At 43.8% G+C, this 17,684-nt stretch overlaps 1 protein-coding gene across 13 annotated transcripts in view; it reads left to right on the top strand.

Moving 5' to 3' along the window:
- LOC120831244 (multiple C2 and transmembrane domain-containing protein 1) overlaps positions 1 to 17,684 on the top strand; it is a 101,163-nt gene that overhangs the window by 57,246 nt on the left and 26,233 nt on the right. For all 13 annotated transcript variants that reach the window (XR_013452122.1, XR_005714034.2, XM_078087612.1 and 10 more), the window contains 5 exons: positions 99 to 201; positions 779 to 880; positions 1,367 to 1,441; positions 3,648 to 3,767; positions 11,092 to 11,208. Coding sequence is in view for 11 of the 13 variants with exons in the window: in XM_078087612.1 (XP_077943738.1) it covers positions 99 to 201; positions 779 to 880; positions 1,367 to 1,441; positions 3,648 to 3,767; positions 11,092 to 11,208 (517 nt within the window). In the remaining 2 variants the exon portion in view is untranslated. The remainder of the gene's footprint in view (positions 1 to 98; positions 202 to 778; positions 881 to 1,366; positions 1,442 to 3,647; positions 3,768 to 11,091; positions 11,209 to 17,684) is intronic.

Raw genomic sequence — 17,684 nt, 5'->3', positions numbered from 1 at the left:
GCATAGAAAGTGTTTTCTGTGTCCTAAGCATTTTGAGAAGCTCTTTCACACGGTTTCTGTCTGTAACCCATATTCAAGTGTTTTTTTCTGTGGTCCAGTAACGTGAAGGACATCCACTCGGTGCTTGAGGTCAGTGTTTACGACGAGGACCGAGACAGAAGTGCAGACTTCCTGGGGAAAGTGGCTATTCCTCTACTAAACGTAAGTCAAAGGCAGATTTTTCTGTGCGTTTCTTTCTCCTTCTCCTTTGGGGATAATAGAGATAACATAGAGGAACAGAAAGAGTGAATACACACAGTGGAAGATATAAAAAGCAGAGGTTATTTTTGCAACTGCACAGATGAGACTGTTATTTCACAAAGATGACAGGAAGGAGAAACAATGGGAGAGAGGCTAAGAAAAAAAAGAATAGATTGATAGGTTAAGAAGAAAGAGAGTGACAAGATCAAAATGACACTGATCGAGAGACTATGCGATTTATAGAAAAATAAGGACGGAAGAGTGTCTCTTATTTTTTTCTGTGAAAGTGTGAAAGAGTGTGTGAAAGTACTGTGTGTCTAATATATCCATGCTCCGCTGTACTGTATGATTCCCCAGGATAGTTAATTTCTGTTTGACAGAGCCGAGCTGCAGTGGGTAATGAACAGGTACTTGTCAGAGTTGCCACAGTTGTTTTGGGTTCCCTGTCAGCGGCAGCAGCTGGGGTTCAAAGGTGGCCCGGGGAGCCGATTCAGCCGGGTATTGCCAGACAGACGCCTGTCATGTCCCTCTCCCACAGATCCAAAATGGAGAACGCAAAGCCTACGCCTTGAAAAGCAAGGAGCTGACAGGGCCAACAAAAGGGGTCATCTTTCTCGAAATAGACGTGATTTTTAATGCTGTAAGTCTTTTTTGATTCTCTTCCCTGATTTTCTTTCTTTCATTTTACCCCCCCACACCCCATTATTCTCTCTCTCCAGCCTTCTCTCGTTCTCTCCGGCATCCCCCCCGCTCCCCCCTTGCTTCCATCTCTCATTCCTCGTCCCTTGTCCCTCATCCTCGTTTTGGCTTTAATTATCAAAGACTCCCTCTCGTCAGCCTTTTGTTTGCGCGTTCCCCATCGCCGTGTGTGTCCTACAGCGGCCATCTTACAGCTTTGTCTCGCTCTCTCTAGCCTCTGACACGGGGCACGCTCTACGCATGTGCTGCCGGTGTCACAACACAATGTGTTTAGAAAAATCTCCAAACGTAAAAAAAAATGCTTGCTAATCTGACCCCAACAGCAATTTCACTTTGCATATATTTTTTTTAATGAGCGTCATTTGACTCTCACCGCTTGCTGTTCACGAGGCTTTGTGTGGGTGTGTGTGTCCTCTCCATCCTCCAGGTGAAGGCTGGTCTCACGACGTTGATTCCCATTGAGCAGAAGTATATCGAGGAGGAACCCAGAGTGTCCAAACAGGTACAACAACAGCCAACGCTTATCTTTCACCACTCCTCCTCATTCCTTTATCTGTGTCCACCACCAACTGTCTGAAGCAAAACAAACAAGCCTGAAGAGTGGCATCTTGTACAACTGTGTGGGCAAGATACAACCGAGTGATCGAAGGAAAAACATCAGTTTGTTTCTACTTTTTTTTCTTCTTCTCCCTTCTCCCCCCTCCACCCTCTCCCCCCTGCATCCACTCTGAGTGGTGAATAGAAATGTCAAGCTGTCAGCTCTGGGGTGCATAAGTAGATTGGCCATCCTTATAGTTGGCCCTCTTTGCCACTGCTGCTTTGCACTTCATTGTCACGCTGCTCAGTGTGTCGGCACCACAAAGGGCTGAATGGTGGAGGCTGGCCCACATCAGACATGTCATATGAGTGACCGCTTGGGCTCAGTGGTCGATACAGCGCCATGCCTAGCCGAGCACAGCCAGCGGAGCTCGACGCACTCCGTGGCAGCCACGTCGCGCTTTTTTTTCCATTTTTTTCTCAGCCTTCCATCTATTTCCATCTTTCCCAACTGCGTCGACCTTCTCCCTTCGCTCGCCGTCTCGGGCCTACTCGACGCAGAATCTCCATTTCACCTCTGACTCACAGAGATGACCCACGTCAGCGTCTCGCAATGATGATGTCACCGCCTGCTTTCGTGGGATCGCCCCTGGAGGGCTCTTTTGTGTGGTAGCAGCTCCCCTGTTGTTGTTTGCCGCTTAGCGTGCAGAAGCACGCACACACACGCGCACACACTCACACACCCACGCGCACAAACAGTAATGAAAAAGAAAACGCATAAGCTGCCTGCCATATTCATTTAATTTAATTGTAATTATGACATTTAAACTGAAACCTGACGCAGCTACTTTTCAAAATGCTGGTTAGGAATAACTCAGGGAAGTAATAATTCATGAAAAATGAAAATATTATTATCACGGCAATAATGAGCCCAGAGGAGTACAGCATGTATATCAAGTGCATGCGCTAAGGAACATTGAAACGGATGACTCACAGTCTTGCTGTGCATAGGCTCCGTGTGTCCCCAGCAGGAGACCATGCAGTCATCTTCAGTTTGCCAACAAAAAGATTCACATAATTATACAAAGAGAAGGAGGGATCCTCCCCTCATCTCTAATCCAAGCAGCCAAACCACCATTAACCACATGCAAATCCACATTCATCTAGACAATAGAATATCATGTAGCGCTACAAACACATACAGTGTGAAAACATTCAAACCCAGAAACGCACACTATTTACTGGAGAGTAAAATAATGGCCTAGATGTGTTTTTTTTTTTTTTTAGCCAGTTGGTCCTTTGGGAGCACTTTCTCCTGGTGGTGACCTGATTGGGTGGGGAGGCATTCCGCGCTGCTGTTATGCTATTCCCTGAATGGTTGGCAACCCAGGGGGAGGACAGCAGTCAGCCAGTTCTCTCTCATATGCTCTTGAGAACCCAAGGGCTCAGTTGGAAACTGCTATTATTGTACTTAACTTTATCACTGGGAGAGTAGCTGTTCAAATAAGTAAGGCACCCCAATGTCCTCACGGTGTCCTCAGAGCTGCAGGGTTGTAATACTGAAGCTAAAGGGAGGTCAGAGCTGCACATCTCAAGTTGTAAAAAGTAATGCAACAGTTGGCATTCAAACGGATCAGCAGAATGAGACACAGTGCATTTGCACCTACCATATGAAGACTTATTATCATTTTAACTAGGGTGTTAATTATGATACAACATATTTACCTACTGAATAGTGAAGAATTCCCACCATAACTGAACATGAAAGAGGGAAAACTGACCTGTTTAAAAGTACATCATCACAAATGTCTAGATCACAGATGGGCTATAACAGCTGTGCTTATGTTTGCAACCATCATTTTGCTCCAGTTTACTTTATCTTTTGATAAATGTTTTCCTCTGAACACTAAACATGCAGCATATGTGATAAAGTTTGTTTAAGTGTTTTTTCCAATTGCCCGTGTCACATAGTCATCAATTTTACAAACGCACAGCACTTTATTATTTTACTGCATGTCCATATGTTCATATACTGAATCTAACACTTTTACAAGGCAGTGATATAGAATGTTTATTACACAATGCTGTTTTTCCGTCTACAGCACGTCTCTAAACCAAAGCGTTTATATGTTTTAAACCTTTTACTAATTTATTTTTTGTCTCCTTTTTAGCTGCTGCTGCGCAATTTCAACAGAGTGAGACGCTGCATCATGTTCCTGATCAACACAGGCTGCTACATCAACAGCTGCTTTGAATGGGACTCTCCACAGAGGAGCATCTGTGCTTTAGTAGTATGTAGAGATGCACCTACATATACAGCTGCAGTACCCTGGCATCACATGCACATCTGTATCTTTCTGTTAAACATTTATTTATAGTCGCAAACATTATTTTGGTGTTTTATAATAATTTAATAAAAGCTATACAGACGGTCCCAGAAATGTTTTAAAAAGGAGTTAGACATACTTAGTGAAAGCTTTTATTTCCTACTGAATTAAATGAAATGAAGCTCGTATCGATGGTTCAATACATTTTTCAAGTGGACTAACATTAGTCCTTTATTCTACTGATTACACTTTTAACGTCTGCATGTGCGCAGCAGGAGAGGCTGTTGGACCATTTCTGCTAACAAAGTATGGATCCTTCACTGGTGATTTCACACTCTCACACAAGGGGTTGGTGACGTCTCAAGCACATTTAAGTATACTCTCACACTGTAGCCTCCACTACAGACTGTTACACATACACTAAAACATCTTGACATGATTGTCTCAATTAAAGCTTTTCTGGATTTGTGATAATTTAAAAGCACACATGGTATACACACAGAGAGTGTCTGTTTTGTTACTCATTTCCTGTGACTGAGGGGCGAGTTGGTGTAGTAGATTAAACACTTTCAAATGAGACCCTCAGGCATGGAAATACTTAGAAAATGCAGCGATAATCTACTGAAGTGTGACAAGCTGTTTCTGCAGACGGTGGGGAAATGGCCGTTTCTTTCTTTCCTTGCCCGTCAGCCTCCTCTTCATCGTCTCTCTCTCCCGTTCCCTCTCCCCCTCCTGTCATCTGTGTCTGGTATTAAAAGGTGAAGTGTAATTGGACAGCAGAGCTATCAGTAAAAGACATTCTCCTGCACGACGGTGAGTGGCTGTATGGAGTTCCCTACCCTAAAGATGACAGAGCAGGCATTTAATCCTGTCTGGTTTAGTGTCCTGACTTAAGTAGCCGCAGGACAGGTGGACCCTTCCCACCCCGGCCCTTTACCACGAGGCCACTAAGTGTCTCCACAGCAGACATTAGACATTAGCTGACACCAGTTTCATCTCTGCCGAGACTGTGTGTGTGTGTGTGTGTGTGTGTGTGTGTGTGTGTGTGTGTTTGTACAGCAGGTCACAGTGTCATCACAAGACATGGGTCAGAAGAGACATGGTATTGATCAGTTAACATTTTCCCTCTGTGTGTGTGCAAGCGAGTCCACCGTGTGCAATTTTTGCTTGTGTGAGGCCGGCCTGGTCCTAAACCCCTCCTTATCTTTAAAAAAAAAGAAGAAAATGTCAGACAAAAGACGTGTCAAGGAATTCACAGAAAACAAGGTCAGCTGAGAATTACCAATCTACATACTGAATAGAGGTGGATGCAGCCTTGGGTAGCGCAGACTCTGTGTCAACACACGCAAAAGCACAAATGCAGTGTATAGTACATCCATTTCAGAGTAACAGCGGCAACTATTCGTATCCTCATTGTACTCTCTTCAATTCAGAGCATTCACGTGATAATAAAAAAATGTATCTGGGCCAAGGACGTAGCGTTTTATAGTTTAGAGAAAGTCTGAAATTTAGGTGTCGTTGTGCCTCCCTGCACCCTCCTCCCTCGCTCTTTAGGGAGTCTGTTATCACAGGAGTGTGCACTTAGCTAAAAGCATCAGAGTATTTAGGGCCTCGCTCTCTCTACACAGGTACTCCCTCCCTCCCCATCCATTTCTTCATCCCTCTCTCATTTCTGCCTCACTTTGAGAGGCCTCTTAATCACTTCGCTCATCTCTTTAAGTGGGTTTTTATGGGTGGCCATCTGGCCAAGGTGGTGCGTTCGCGAAGGTGTGCGGCTGTGTGTGATTACGGGCATGTGTGTCTGTTCACATGTGCGCTGGTGTTTCTGTCTGGATGTCTTTCTAGACAGATGTTACACTTAACTTTCCAACATGGCTATAACTACGGAGGTGAAGTTGTGGGCAATTCAACCCCAAAACTTACAAATGTGTGCACTTTGTAACTGTTAAGTACGCCTGGGGGAGGGGATCTAAGTGCGAGCATATATTTTTGGTATTTCTAATGCAGTAATACATCAAATCGCAGAGGTCACACTGTGTCCCAACGTTCCCCTCCCTAAAAATGCAGAAAATTGTCTTCATGGTCTCTTACTTTCTTCTGCCTGATTCTGAAAAGCCTCATGTACACATCACCCATTAGTGCCAGCTGTGTTTTGGTGTGTGTGTTTCGTGTGCATGTGAGAGAAAGAGAGATATCGCATAGTCTCACATGCAGCCTTTCTCTCTCTCTCACACCCACACTGCTGTCACCCACCCATCCCGACAGTGAATCAGCCACCGTGGCAGCTTTGCCTGAGGCGTTGGCACAATGGACGGGACTGGAGTTACCTCCTGTCCTGCATGATGGGTGGTGTCTGTGTGCGTGTGTGCGCGTGTGTGTGTGTGTGTGTGTGTGGTGTCTCAGTCTCCTTGTCTCGGGGTTAAGCGTCTGCTTCCTCTCTCCACACCTGCAAGCGAAGTGTCTTTCCCTTCTATCGGTCCATCCATCCCTGTTCCGCTTTATCTCCCCCCTCCCCTTCTCTCCCTTTCCCCCGTCTCCCAGAAAGTTGAGGCCATTGTGGGGTTGAGCGGTGTTGGGTTCTGTTCTCCTGCTGCTGCCAGCTCTCCCCACGGCCCCTGCATGACAAGGCTGTTATTGCCCCAGGGACCGCAGGCCTCAGCAGCTCTTCCTCCAAACAAATTTGCTGTAACTTTATCTGCAATTGGGCTCTGAATTGGGAGCAAATAGAGGCAGCTTTGTGAAGCTCGGGGAAGGGCGAGGGCAGCAAGCTGGGGGTTGTTGGGGAGGCAGGGGAAATGATACTGGGCTCTTTTATGTCAGGCAAAGTAGGACTCTTATCAGGAAGAGAGCCCAGACAAGGGAGCTACTTCTAGAGGAAACTGGAGCACCTATCACCTGCTTTGCATTTAGATAAAAATTCACCCTCCTGAAATAAAAAAAGGGAAGAAAAAAAAGCAAAGACCGGTACAGAAGCAACTATTGGGAGAGTGTGTGTGTGTGTGTGTGTGTGTGTGTGTGTGTGTGTGTGTTTGCACATGCATGGCTTGCAGTTTGATACACATACACGCACGCACAGTGCAGAGACACCATAGCAGGCAGAGGTACAAACCACTCCAGGTCCCTTTAAATTGCTCCTTTGACTCCTCTTCAAAGAACCTGTCTAACTTTTAAAAGTTTTAAAGTCGGGAGTTCGTCTTTGCCCACAGCAAGGGACAGCTTTGAAAGATATACTTTTACATTTGACTGCTCTCATGATTTGCGAAATGAATGATAGTTGAAATATATTGGCAGGACTAACAGAGAATACCAAGTTGGAGTTTCATCACCAGAGATAAAGACTCGACAGAAAATGCGGGAGGCCTTTCGTTGAGATGTCAGGGACTCTGCGTTCTTTCTTCTAATAGGTCCCCGTGTGCAGTTTCAATACCGCAGCAATAAAATAGCGGATGCGAAGATTTGTTTTGATTTTTTTTCATGTTATACAAAATGATTGGCTTTGACACATCAGGCTTCGTCATTCACGCTTTTTATCGGATGAACAGCATTAACGGTGCAGCAGAGCTTTGTGCTGCAGGAGTCCAGCAGGGGGCAGTCTAGCACCACAGAATGCTGGGGAAGTCCATTCACTTAACAGGACACAGACTCCCTCCCTCTCTCCTTCTCCAGAACTTAACAGGACTTCTAGTCGCTATCTGGCAACACTTAGTGCCAGCATGGAAGTTGATGTAAGGAAGATAAAGGGGAACTCTGAAATCCAAACTTCAGTTTCACTCCACTGAGACAGAGCAGGGGGAAAGTTAGCCCGGTGTGTGGTTAATGTAAGCCAAAGTACTGAGTATTACCCTCCCACGGTGCCGCGGCTCGGAGCCGTAAGGACACGGGCTGTGTTTTGAAACAAATAGTGCAAGATGCAACTCTCAACCCGCCGCAACGCGTGCTTGAATAAATCATTTTGACTTTTCTGTTTTGTTAACATTTTCAAATATCTTCATGTGTTTGGGGGGATTTCTTAATATTACGAGAAAGCAGCAAAGATATTAACCTCGCTAAAATTCAACTTCAGAGACATGTCAGAATAAATGAGTGTGCTGCTTCTGTGTGTTGGTATTTTAGCCAGAAATTGTACTAGTTGTACTGCCACGGTTTTACTTTTTAATTGTCTATTTTAATTATACGTCTCATTTTAATTTCAAATTCCCAGTTCAAATGCAGCCTTTAAGTATATTTGAAATGGTTTGCAGTTTTGTCAGTGGAAAATATTGTTTTACTCTGTTTAATGACAGTTAAATAGTGATGTTGTTAGAAATTGAAGTATGTTTCACCAAAGTCCGTGCAAATCACTTAAAGAAGAAACGATGATAGAAAATAAAATAGTTTAAAGGGAAAATCGCTGCTACTGGTTTTGTTGTCAAAATCATTATTCACTACTATATCAACTAATATCATTACAATAGTAGTAAGAGAATAGAGAAATATGGAAAAGTATTTTGTTTCGCAAACTAATAGAATTTACACTTATTTACATGCTCTCAAAAATAAGTTGGAGTTTGCATGATTCAAATAATAGAGAAGTACATATACAGAGAAAGATAACGAACTCTTCGTATGCATGTTTTACATTAACACACCGGTTAGAATCCAGCAGCCTGAAGTAAGAGGCGGGCATGCCTCATGTTCAGATACCGTGATCCATCACAGACCACCTCTCAATGCGTCTCTGACCACACAGAGTCGTCCATTGATGTATTCCACGGGGACAGATTGTTCACGTAGACTACATCTGGGGCTTCATTTAGCTTTTTTTTTTTTTTACTTCTATTCACAACGTTTTTTATTCTTGCGTCCCCCCCTCCGCCTCTCTGGTCGCTGACATCCACAGCAGGCGGCTTCCCACTCCCTCTTCCCCAGGCGGAGAACCCGCTATCTTGTGTAGCAAGCAATGGGGGGGTGGCAGGGATCGCCTGGTCCTGGTGGAAAGGTCCAGGCACTGCAGGGCCCCTATTACCCAGCCGGGGGGCACGGAGATGGGGCAGAGCTGGCCACTGCTGAGCCTGGGTGTCCGGTTCCTCTCGCTGCCTGTCAAAACTTCGCCCTCAGCTACTATAACAAAATGGAGAAGGAATGAAGGGGGGACGGCAGGTTAAACAACCTCGGGCAAATGGAGAGGGAGAGAAAAAAAAAAGCAATGTTTTTTTAAACATAAAAGAGGGTATTAAGGTTTCACATAAACATCAGGATAGAGAGGAGAAATTCATTTGTTGTGTGATAATGATACAGTGAGCGATCACAGGACCAGGCACTAAAATGATTTACCGTACAATAGATGTAAAGCGTATTTATAGCCGGAGCGCACAGTGTGCATCTGCATGAAGATTTTTGTTAGTGTGCAGGTATTAATAGCTTCCACCAGAATAGGTTTAAGTCAAGTGAGCTCCTTGTTTTGTTTGACTGAAGACGCGTCTGCACGTCGTTTGGTTACGGATTATTCCAGTGCTAATCAGTGTTACAGATTTGCAAATTATACTAATTTGTAGAAAGATTTGTGGGATCATTTTAGAATGGTTTAATTTTGTAGTGTGTAAGCATGTGTTTGTCTGTATGCAAGTTTCTGTTGTTGAGCCTACACAGTCCTAACAGCTTCTTCTTTTATTTGAAGGGAAATTGTTGTTTGGCTTATTAGTATACAAATATGAATTATTGAATAGTTTCTTGCCAATTCTCCTACACAGTTGTATCAGAGAGACTCTTTGTATTTCAGAAAGTGAAGTTGAGCCTGAGAGAGACGGAGAAAGAGTTCAATCCTTTGGGAGATTTTGTTGTTGCACCAAGGCCATTCAGGTTTATTTGAAAAATACATTTAGCTGTGAGCAATATGCAAATGCACTGGACATTTTGAATGTTCAATTGCTGTCTGCTCTTGCTTCGTTTACACTGTCAGTTCATTTTACACAAAGTTTCAGTTCTATTCCAAAGACTGGAATCAAGCCTTTAAAACTTTACATGAAATGTGGAAAAAATAAAAAATGTTTAACAGTGCAATTGTGAAGGCTTGTTTTCATTGCTGTTCAGATGTGTGTGTGTGTGTGTGTGTGTGTGTTTGTGTGTGTGTGTGTGTGTGTGTGTGTGAGTGAGAGAAAGACGATCGGATCACAGAGCAAATGCAAATGTGTGTGTCTGCAGTTTAGCGTCCTACAAACTACTCCGGCAGCGGCTGAACTGCATACACACTTGAGGGGCTGGTGAACCTTATATTCACAATAACCTTGCACTGTAAACCTGACAAAGAGCACTTGTTTTTTATTCTCCCCCTCCCAAGATCTCTTTTGTTCATTGTTCATATTTTTAGTAATGGATTTCAGGTACTTGAATCTGATAAATATGTTACAGTTTTGGAAATGGATTTAATTTCTCAGCATTAGTTGTATTTGCTGCTTTTAGCAATCATGAAAAATCTTTGTATACTAATATAAAAATACATGTTTTTTTTGGTTGCATTTCTCTCTAATAGATTTTATTCCCACAAATAAATGAGTTCTTCCAGCTTAACTCTTTGGAAAACTGTTTACACAATACTAATTAACACAATTCCATTTCTGTCACCAGCAATCTCACTTCTCGTCTGTTGTCGAAGGTTAAGGAGCTCTGTCCAAACCAAAAAAAACAAGGCGTTAGGAAAGGTTAATTTTCAGATGGTGATGAGAGGGGAGGTATAGAGGTTATGGGTTTGGCAGATGGGTGCAGAGAAGGTGAGAGATGGGGCATCTGAGTCTTTTGGGGTAGAGAACAGGTCTTTTGGGGCTTTTGGGGCTTGGAGTGACAGGGTTAGGGACTGTGGGTGTGGGGTGTGTGTGAGGTCAGATACCGCAGTTAGGGGTTGAGCACGGAAGGGTCAGCTTTGACGTACATGACCTCGGCCTCTGGGATGATTGGCATGAAGGCTTGTAGTCGTCCACCTCATCATCATCATCCTCCTCTTCAGCTGGAGGCCCAGAATGCTTTGAGGGTCAGAGCGTTGAACCCGGGCTTACCAACACCAGGCCTGTACCTTTTGTTAAAGCCCGGTCTTATTTTTACGCTTTTGTTCCGTGGTGGTTATGATTCTACATATGAATGCGCTTGAATGCGTCGTTTCCAATCGCACATATGGTCAGCGTACATTCTCAGGAGTTTGCCTCACGGGGGGGTCAACAGGGGGTCTTCAGTGTTTACATCCTTAACCCACAATGTTCTCACTTTTCTGTTCGGTTTCTTTTCTTTGGCTGATGTTTTTGTCTTTTTCTCCCTTCAGCTTTTCGTCATCGTTGTTTGGAACTTTGAACTCTATATGATTCCTCTGGCTTTGCTTCTGCCTTTGGCCTGGAACTACATCCTCATTGCATCGGGGAAGGATACCAGGCAAGATGTGGTGAGTAACTGCTTCTTGATATCCCTCCGCCTTTCTTTCATTTCACTGCAAAATCCGCTTTCGACGCACAATGCCTGGTTAAAACCCGGACACCATTGTTTTCATAAAACCATAACGCTCTTTTTATTTAGTGCAATATTCACATTTCACGTTTCATTCCTCTGATACTAGACTTAATTTCTGATGTTATAATGGGTGATTATGATTGGTTTAGATATGTATGTGAGTGAAAAGGTATCAAAATGAGCATAGTATAGACTTGTTTAAACCTACCTTTTGATTAAATTTCACATACTTTGGCCAAAATTAGAATTAAATGTAAAAGATCTATGATTTTTTTTTGATTAAAAAAAGCTCCATCTGCCCCTCGAGCAGCTGCATTCCCACGTTTCTCACTTTGCCTTCTTTGAGGAAAAGGGAGAAATAATAGGCTGTCACCTTGAGCTACGTTATGCCACTTACCAGGTAGTTATATTTATTTAATTCATTTATTTTTTATCTTTTATACCAATTAAATGATGTCAAAGCAATGTCATGGAGAAACAGACATGTTTTAATCATGGCCAGGCACCTTTTGAGAGTAGAGTAAAAACGAGAGAGAGAGCTGGACTGTGGAGTGAACGGGAACAATGAAGTGATTAATTTTAATAAGTGCCTTTTTGCAAGACTCAGTTGGAAATAAGCAGTTAACAGCTCAGATTTCCTTGCAGTATCTTGCCTTATATAGTTGTATATTGATCTCTTCATAAGGATTCTTTGGGTTGGATTGGATTTGGAAGAGATATTCAGTCATTATGATGAACCAAATCGCATTGCTTTGTGCCATTGTAGTATTACATATAAAAATGGAATTATATCTGAACTGCGCGCAACCCAGATTTACCCACTAAGTCTCCGGAGTTAAGCGTCTCAATTTATAAGCCTCTCTTTCCATATTTGTTAATTTGAAAAGTTGACAATAAAATCAGCAATAGACAATCCTGTGAGATGGATGCGAGCTGTTTCTTCGGGAAAATAATTGATATTGTTTGTTTTACATAGTAAAATTGTACTAGTATTTGAAATGGATATAGTTAGTTATGTCAGTTATGAAAGAATTGCAATTCCAAGTAGATCTTTAGACGACATATATTGATTTCTAAATTAGTGAATGACACTCATGAATTTCTGAAGATGTTTCTTCACCTGTAGATGGCGACATTGCTTGACAAAAAAAAGGTCCCACGTGCCTTAAGAGAAACGTGAGCATGATGATTTGTCCCCCCCACCTGCTGCTTGTATTTATCCAGAAGTAAGGATATTCCTTTGCTATGTACTTCCTAATTCAAATGAGGCAACGGTTAGATGTGCTCTTAATGTGCTACTCACTTCACATATGAGTATGTACATGTAACTCCCACTTCATGCTGAATTGCCTTTTTCCTCCTTCTCTGAAAGGGACTATTGTGTCTCAAGTACCTCAGGAATTGGTTGGAACCTTAAGACATGTTGATAGTGTTGAAACTCATACAGCAAGTGCCATTTAAAACAGCAACACTCAGCTCTACTGAGATTTCCCTGCATGTGCTATGAGACGAGGAACGTATGGACACTGATTACTGAACTGACATTGGATCTTTTGGTTTCAGTTTTTTTATGTCTAATACAGCTTTAGTAGCATCACACCACTGTCCTTTTGACACACTTAGAAGCTGGAGGGAATTTTTACCTCTAAAGGTTGCTTCAACAACATCATCTTCCAAGTGTGTTTTGAGGGTGTTGGGTTGAATTCAAAGAAATCTGCTTGTGACACCGGGCACACGGAATAGATCTCCAACTTTACTCCTGCAAAATTTCATATCCAACCTTATTTCAGTTAAATGTCTCCCATTTCTGACAAGAGCACAATTAGCGAGCACTTTTAAGTGAGTGTGCTGTGTACCTAGTTACTTAGAGCTGGATGTGTGCGGAGTGGAGGGTCAGAGCTGGTATTGGCATGTAGAGATGTTGGTTCCAGCTTTTGTGTGCGTGTGCGTGCGTAAAAAATAGTACGTGTGAGATAAAAGTTCTGTGTGGAGAACCTGTGCAGGTATGGCCGTCTGGTGCGTCTATGCGGGTACACGTGCGTATGCAGTATTGTGTACAGATTTTCTTTTCAGAAATATAGCTGAATGTAGGATTAATTGTGAAAGATTAACACGTTTGATGCTCTGTTTCTTGCCGCTGTAGACGGTTGTGCAGAGCAGCACCAGCAACACAACGAATATTCTCTTGACGGTCCTCGTCATTGCGTTGCTATCTCACTGCCTCAGAATTGGTAAATGCGATGGTCTTTCTCTCCTTGCTCTGATATTATCTCTCTGCCTTTGTCAGTTAGTTTCTTAAGTACAATTTGAACACATTGAGATAAAGTAACTTTCGATTGGTGTAAGTGTTTTAAGGCATTTGCTTGCCACGGCTGTAAACACACACACACACACACACACACACACACACACACACACACACACACACACACACACAGACATTAAAACACGCATTTAGATGCAAGTATCCCCTGAGTCCTGTCCCTGTTTGTTTTCCAACAGTTTTCCAATCTGCGTGCGGTGGGTGAGGGGAGGGGCAGTGGGGGGTACAGAGAGTGCATCAAGTATCTGCGTTCTTCGCTTCCTCTCACGGTCCCTTGGATTCCTCTTCCGTGTCTTTATCAAGCTGAAGTCATGGACGACTCACTGTTTCCCTCTCGCTCTTGGCAGAGAACACAGAAGAACAGAAAAGAAAACAAGGGGAAAAGGCTTTCTAATTACTTTAAACAACACAGCAAATTAAAGCATTGTGCTGGGCTGAGCAAGGGTCAGCATCCGGAGCGCTGCGGTTTTCCAGCCTTCTAGGGTGAGGGTAATGCCAAAGGAATCTCTGCTGAACTCACTGTGAAGGGTGAGAGAAGGAAAGGAGGATAGGGTGAGGAGGGGGGGGGTGGAGAGCAAAAAAAAGTACTCACTTGAGTACAGACCTCCTAATGAACTGAGGGGCCTTGCTTCATCTGATGGGTTCAATGTGAGGATCCTTTTCGGATGCCACCAGTCCACAGAACCGTCCACGGCAAATACACACGGCGTTTGCTACACGCTGTAATTCACCACTCAGGGTCACTGAACGCTGTGTGGTTACACGCTGCTTTGCAAACAGATCTCGGATCAGCGCTCCTTACCCTCGCCCCAACCTTGACCGGTACCTGCTAAGCAGTCGGAGCATCGTCAGAACAGCGATTAAAGGAGGCGATGCACCAGCGAGGTTGCCGACCTTGCCTCTCATCATGTAGCACTCTGACCTGAGAACGCTGACTCTGACTCACAGCACAGTTCGCTTTAACGTGCTCCCTGAAGCAAGCAAACAGACAAAGAAGCTTGCATCTAAAGCAAAGGATGTACCATGGAGGAAGTTCTCTCTCATACTTGTATTGAGTCCCTTATTGTTGGGAGGTGGAGGAGTGTGCGTGTGTGAATGTCTTCATTGCAAGGTATTGTTTTCCTGTGTTCGCCTGCTTGCATGAGTATACATGAAATGATATGTGTATATAATGAATGAAGGATCATAGACGCATCCCTATAGAAATCACTGTTGTCCCAGAGAGGCCATCAACAGATGTTCTGAAGGTGTTCATTTTTGTGAAGGCTGTAGTAGAGGGCACGTGTGCAACACGGGGATGTCTCGCTCTACCACTGGATGATGGGCACTTAGGCCTTGTCACACCGGAGGACTAACATCTTTATCCCATGCTTCAGACCGTTACATAGATACAAACATTAGAGAAGAGGAGACCTTAATACTCACAGAAAGGTCTCTGTGCGAGATCGGACAACTTTACTTTTAGTAATAAAACTTTATTAAGAATACAATTATTGACTAGATTTTCTACTAATATTTTTATTTATGTTTTCGTATCCGTTCACTCATCACTACATGATGTGGTTTAATGTTTTCTTTCCTAACTGTGCAGCACTCTGCTGTGTATTGTTCATTATAAAAAAAGACAAATTAATCTTGTTTGTTTCTGAGAATAATAACGTCTGATTTTATTGTAACACGATGGTACCATTTTCATCTCCTCTATTTTGATGATTTTGCATCTACAAAAAAAAAGAAACTTTTCTGCTTCTGTGCCGTGACATCTGCCCTCATTAAGAGCCACACACAACGCAGGTACAGAAAAGTTGATATTAGGAAAGCTGGAAAGAAAAGAGGAAACACTGCCTATTATACCTCAACTCCTCCAAAAAGTAACACCTCCACTTTTTTCCCTATAAAACCACAACTCTGCAATGAAAAGGAGATGGAGTGGGAGCAGGAGACAGAAAAAGACAGAGAGGCATTCACAGAGACGGAGGCAGAGGAAAACAGCGGCGGATGGCAGGCACTCCTCAGTGCCGAGGCAGACATGGCAGTTGGTGACAGGTGACAAAATCAAAAGGTCATGTCACTTTTAACTGGGAGCGCCTGTGCCCCACTGATTTCCCCCGTGCCGCCCCGGCATCACCGCGCTCGTCTCCGCTCCTCTTGCTGCTGCTCTGTCTCCGCTAAACTGGCAGATAGGATGGCAGGCTGGCAGGCAAGAAGACTGGAGACGGGCATAGTTTGAAGCGGGACGGGAGCATCGAGAGCATCAGGGATGCCACTGCAGAATCCTCCCTGCCTCCCTTTTCATCACGTTGTCTCTCTTTCTCTTCCTTTCCCTCCGTTTGTCTGACTCGCTTCATCACGCTGAACCTTTTGTAACTGCCTGTGCTCTTTGCTAACAACGTCGGCAGCTCAGGGTGTCTATCTTGTTGTTTTGTCTGTACAGTATACGCGCTCTAGCTGTTTTTTAGTTTAAGCATTCAGCTTAAGCCTACAAATGTGAGTACGTTTGTGTGGAATAGATTGCATGGCAGGTGTGTACCAGCTCTTGCCCTGTTTTCCACAAGTGAGTTTAAGAAACAATAAGACAAAAAAGTCACCATCCATCTGGTCAGGACCAACATATCATTACTGTTTTAACTGTCTCAACGACGCTTGTGGATAACGTAAAGTTGTGCTTTCCTCTAAATAGCTGCTGAATGCCTGACCGAACACGTTTGCTGATTTGGTCAGCAACAAGCAATGAGTCATTGGCACCGTGTTACTATCCCCAAACCGTCTTCTACATCGCTCACCACTTTGCGGTTGCTTTCATAAATATGGATCCGGCCTTCTCCCGCCCACCCCCCGGCCTCCAGCTCCGGTAGCACCCCAACCTCACCCCTCTCTGGCCCCCTGCTGGGTGAGCCCTGGCTGGGGCGGTGCAGATGGAAGGGCCCCCCTCTGAGGGCCATGGCTCTGACAGCTTGTGAAGGGCTCGCGTGGGTCAGCCAGACCCAGCCAGCAGCCCTTATCAGACGCGCAGCCCTCCCCCAGTCTGCGGAAACTGTGGTGTAGGCAATATGCGCACACACATACACACACACACGCACACACTCACTCATAGACAGTGCATACCAAGTAGGGCCTTGAGATCCCCCAGCCAGCCAGTCGGCTAAACCTCAGCAGCTGGAGAGGTTAAAACCCCCTCACGTATCAAAGAGGAAGAGCAGCAGGAGGGTGGAAGGAGGAAGAAATGGTGGATTGGGAGGAAAAAAAATAGGAGAAAATATATCTTCATGTTCGCTGAGATGTCTGGCACGGCGTCAATTCCCTCTGCGGCTGTCATTGGGAAGGTTAGGAGGGGAGAAGGTGGAACTCGGCCTGGTCAGGGAGAGGGAGAGAGGGTCAAGTTTAGAGAAATCTCAATAAAAGGTTGCAAATGATGTGGCTGCTATTTCAGGTAGTAGATTTTTACTCTTCCTCTGTGGGGAGTGTGTGGTCACACTTGCTTCTTTGAACCAGATAGGTTCACTTTAACTTATTTTAAGTATTTCTGTTCCTGAAGTGTCAAGCGAAGTTTAAACCCGGCTATAAGTATCTTGCGGTGTAGATACGACTTAAAGCTTAGAATACACTTATAATACAAAACATCTGAATCAAACACACACTAGGCTTTGTTATTCTATCTTTAATGGTCTCTCTTTTACCAGACATTATTAAAATTCAGTCCACAACGATGTAACAAGCACCAGGCACTACATCTGGAGCAGAGCAAAAGTATGGCTGATTTAGAATTAGTGCTAACATGACGATGCAAAAGATAAGAGTCAGTGCCAGCTCTCTAGCTGTCAAATCACAATATTGGAAGAAATCCAATAGTCATGCAAGGATACATCAAAACAAGAGAACTGATGTGGTTTGGTTGCTTGGACTAGTATGTCATTCAAAATGAAGTCACTGACAATCAAAACCTCTACACACAAAGAAAATCCATTCTTTTCAGAGTAAAATAACATAAGTTTCATGTTCATTTTACTGGACGGCTGTTTGTTATTCACTGACAGTGATTTTTTTGCCTTGATTTAAAGTACAGTTTCAGAGGAAAGTTGGAGTGAAGC

Source organism: Gasterosteus aculeatus, chromosome 13 (genome assembly GCF_964276395.1).
Source record: "Gasterosteus aculeatus chromosome 13, fGasAcu3.hap1.1, whole genome shotgun sequence".
In the NCBI taxonomy this organism is placed as follows: Eukaryota; Metazoa; Chordata; class Actinopteri; order Perciformes; family Gasterosteidae; genus Gasterosteus; species Gasterosteus aculeatus.
The sequence above is the reverse complement of the archived record's forward strand: the minus strand, read 5'-3'. Positions and strand labels throughout refer to the sequence as shown.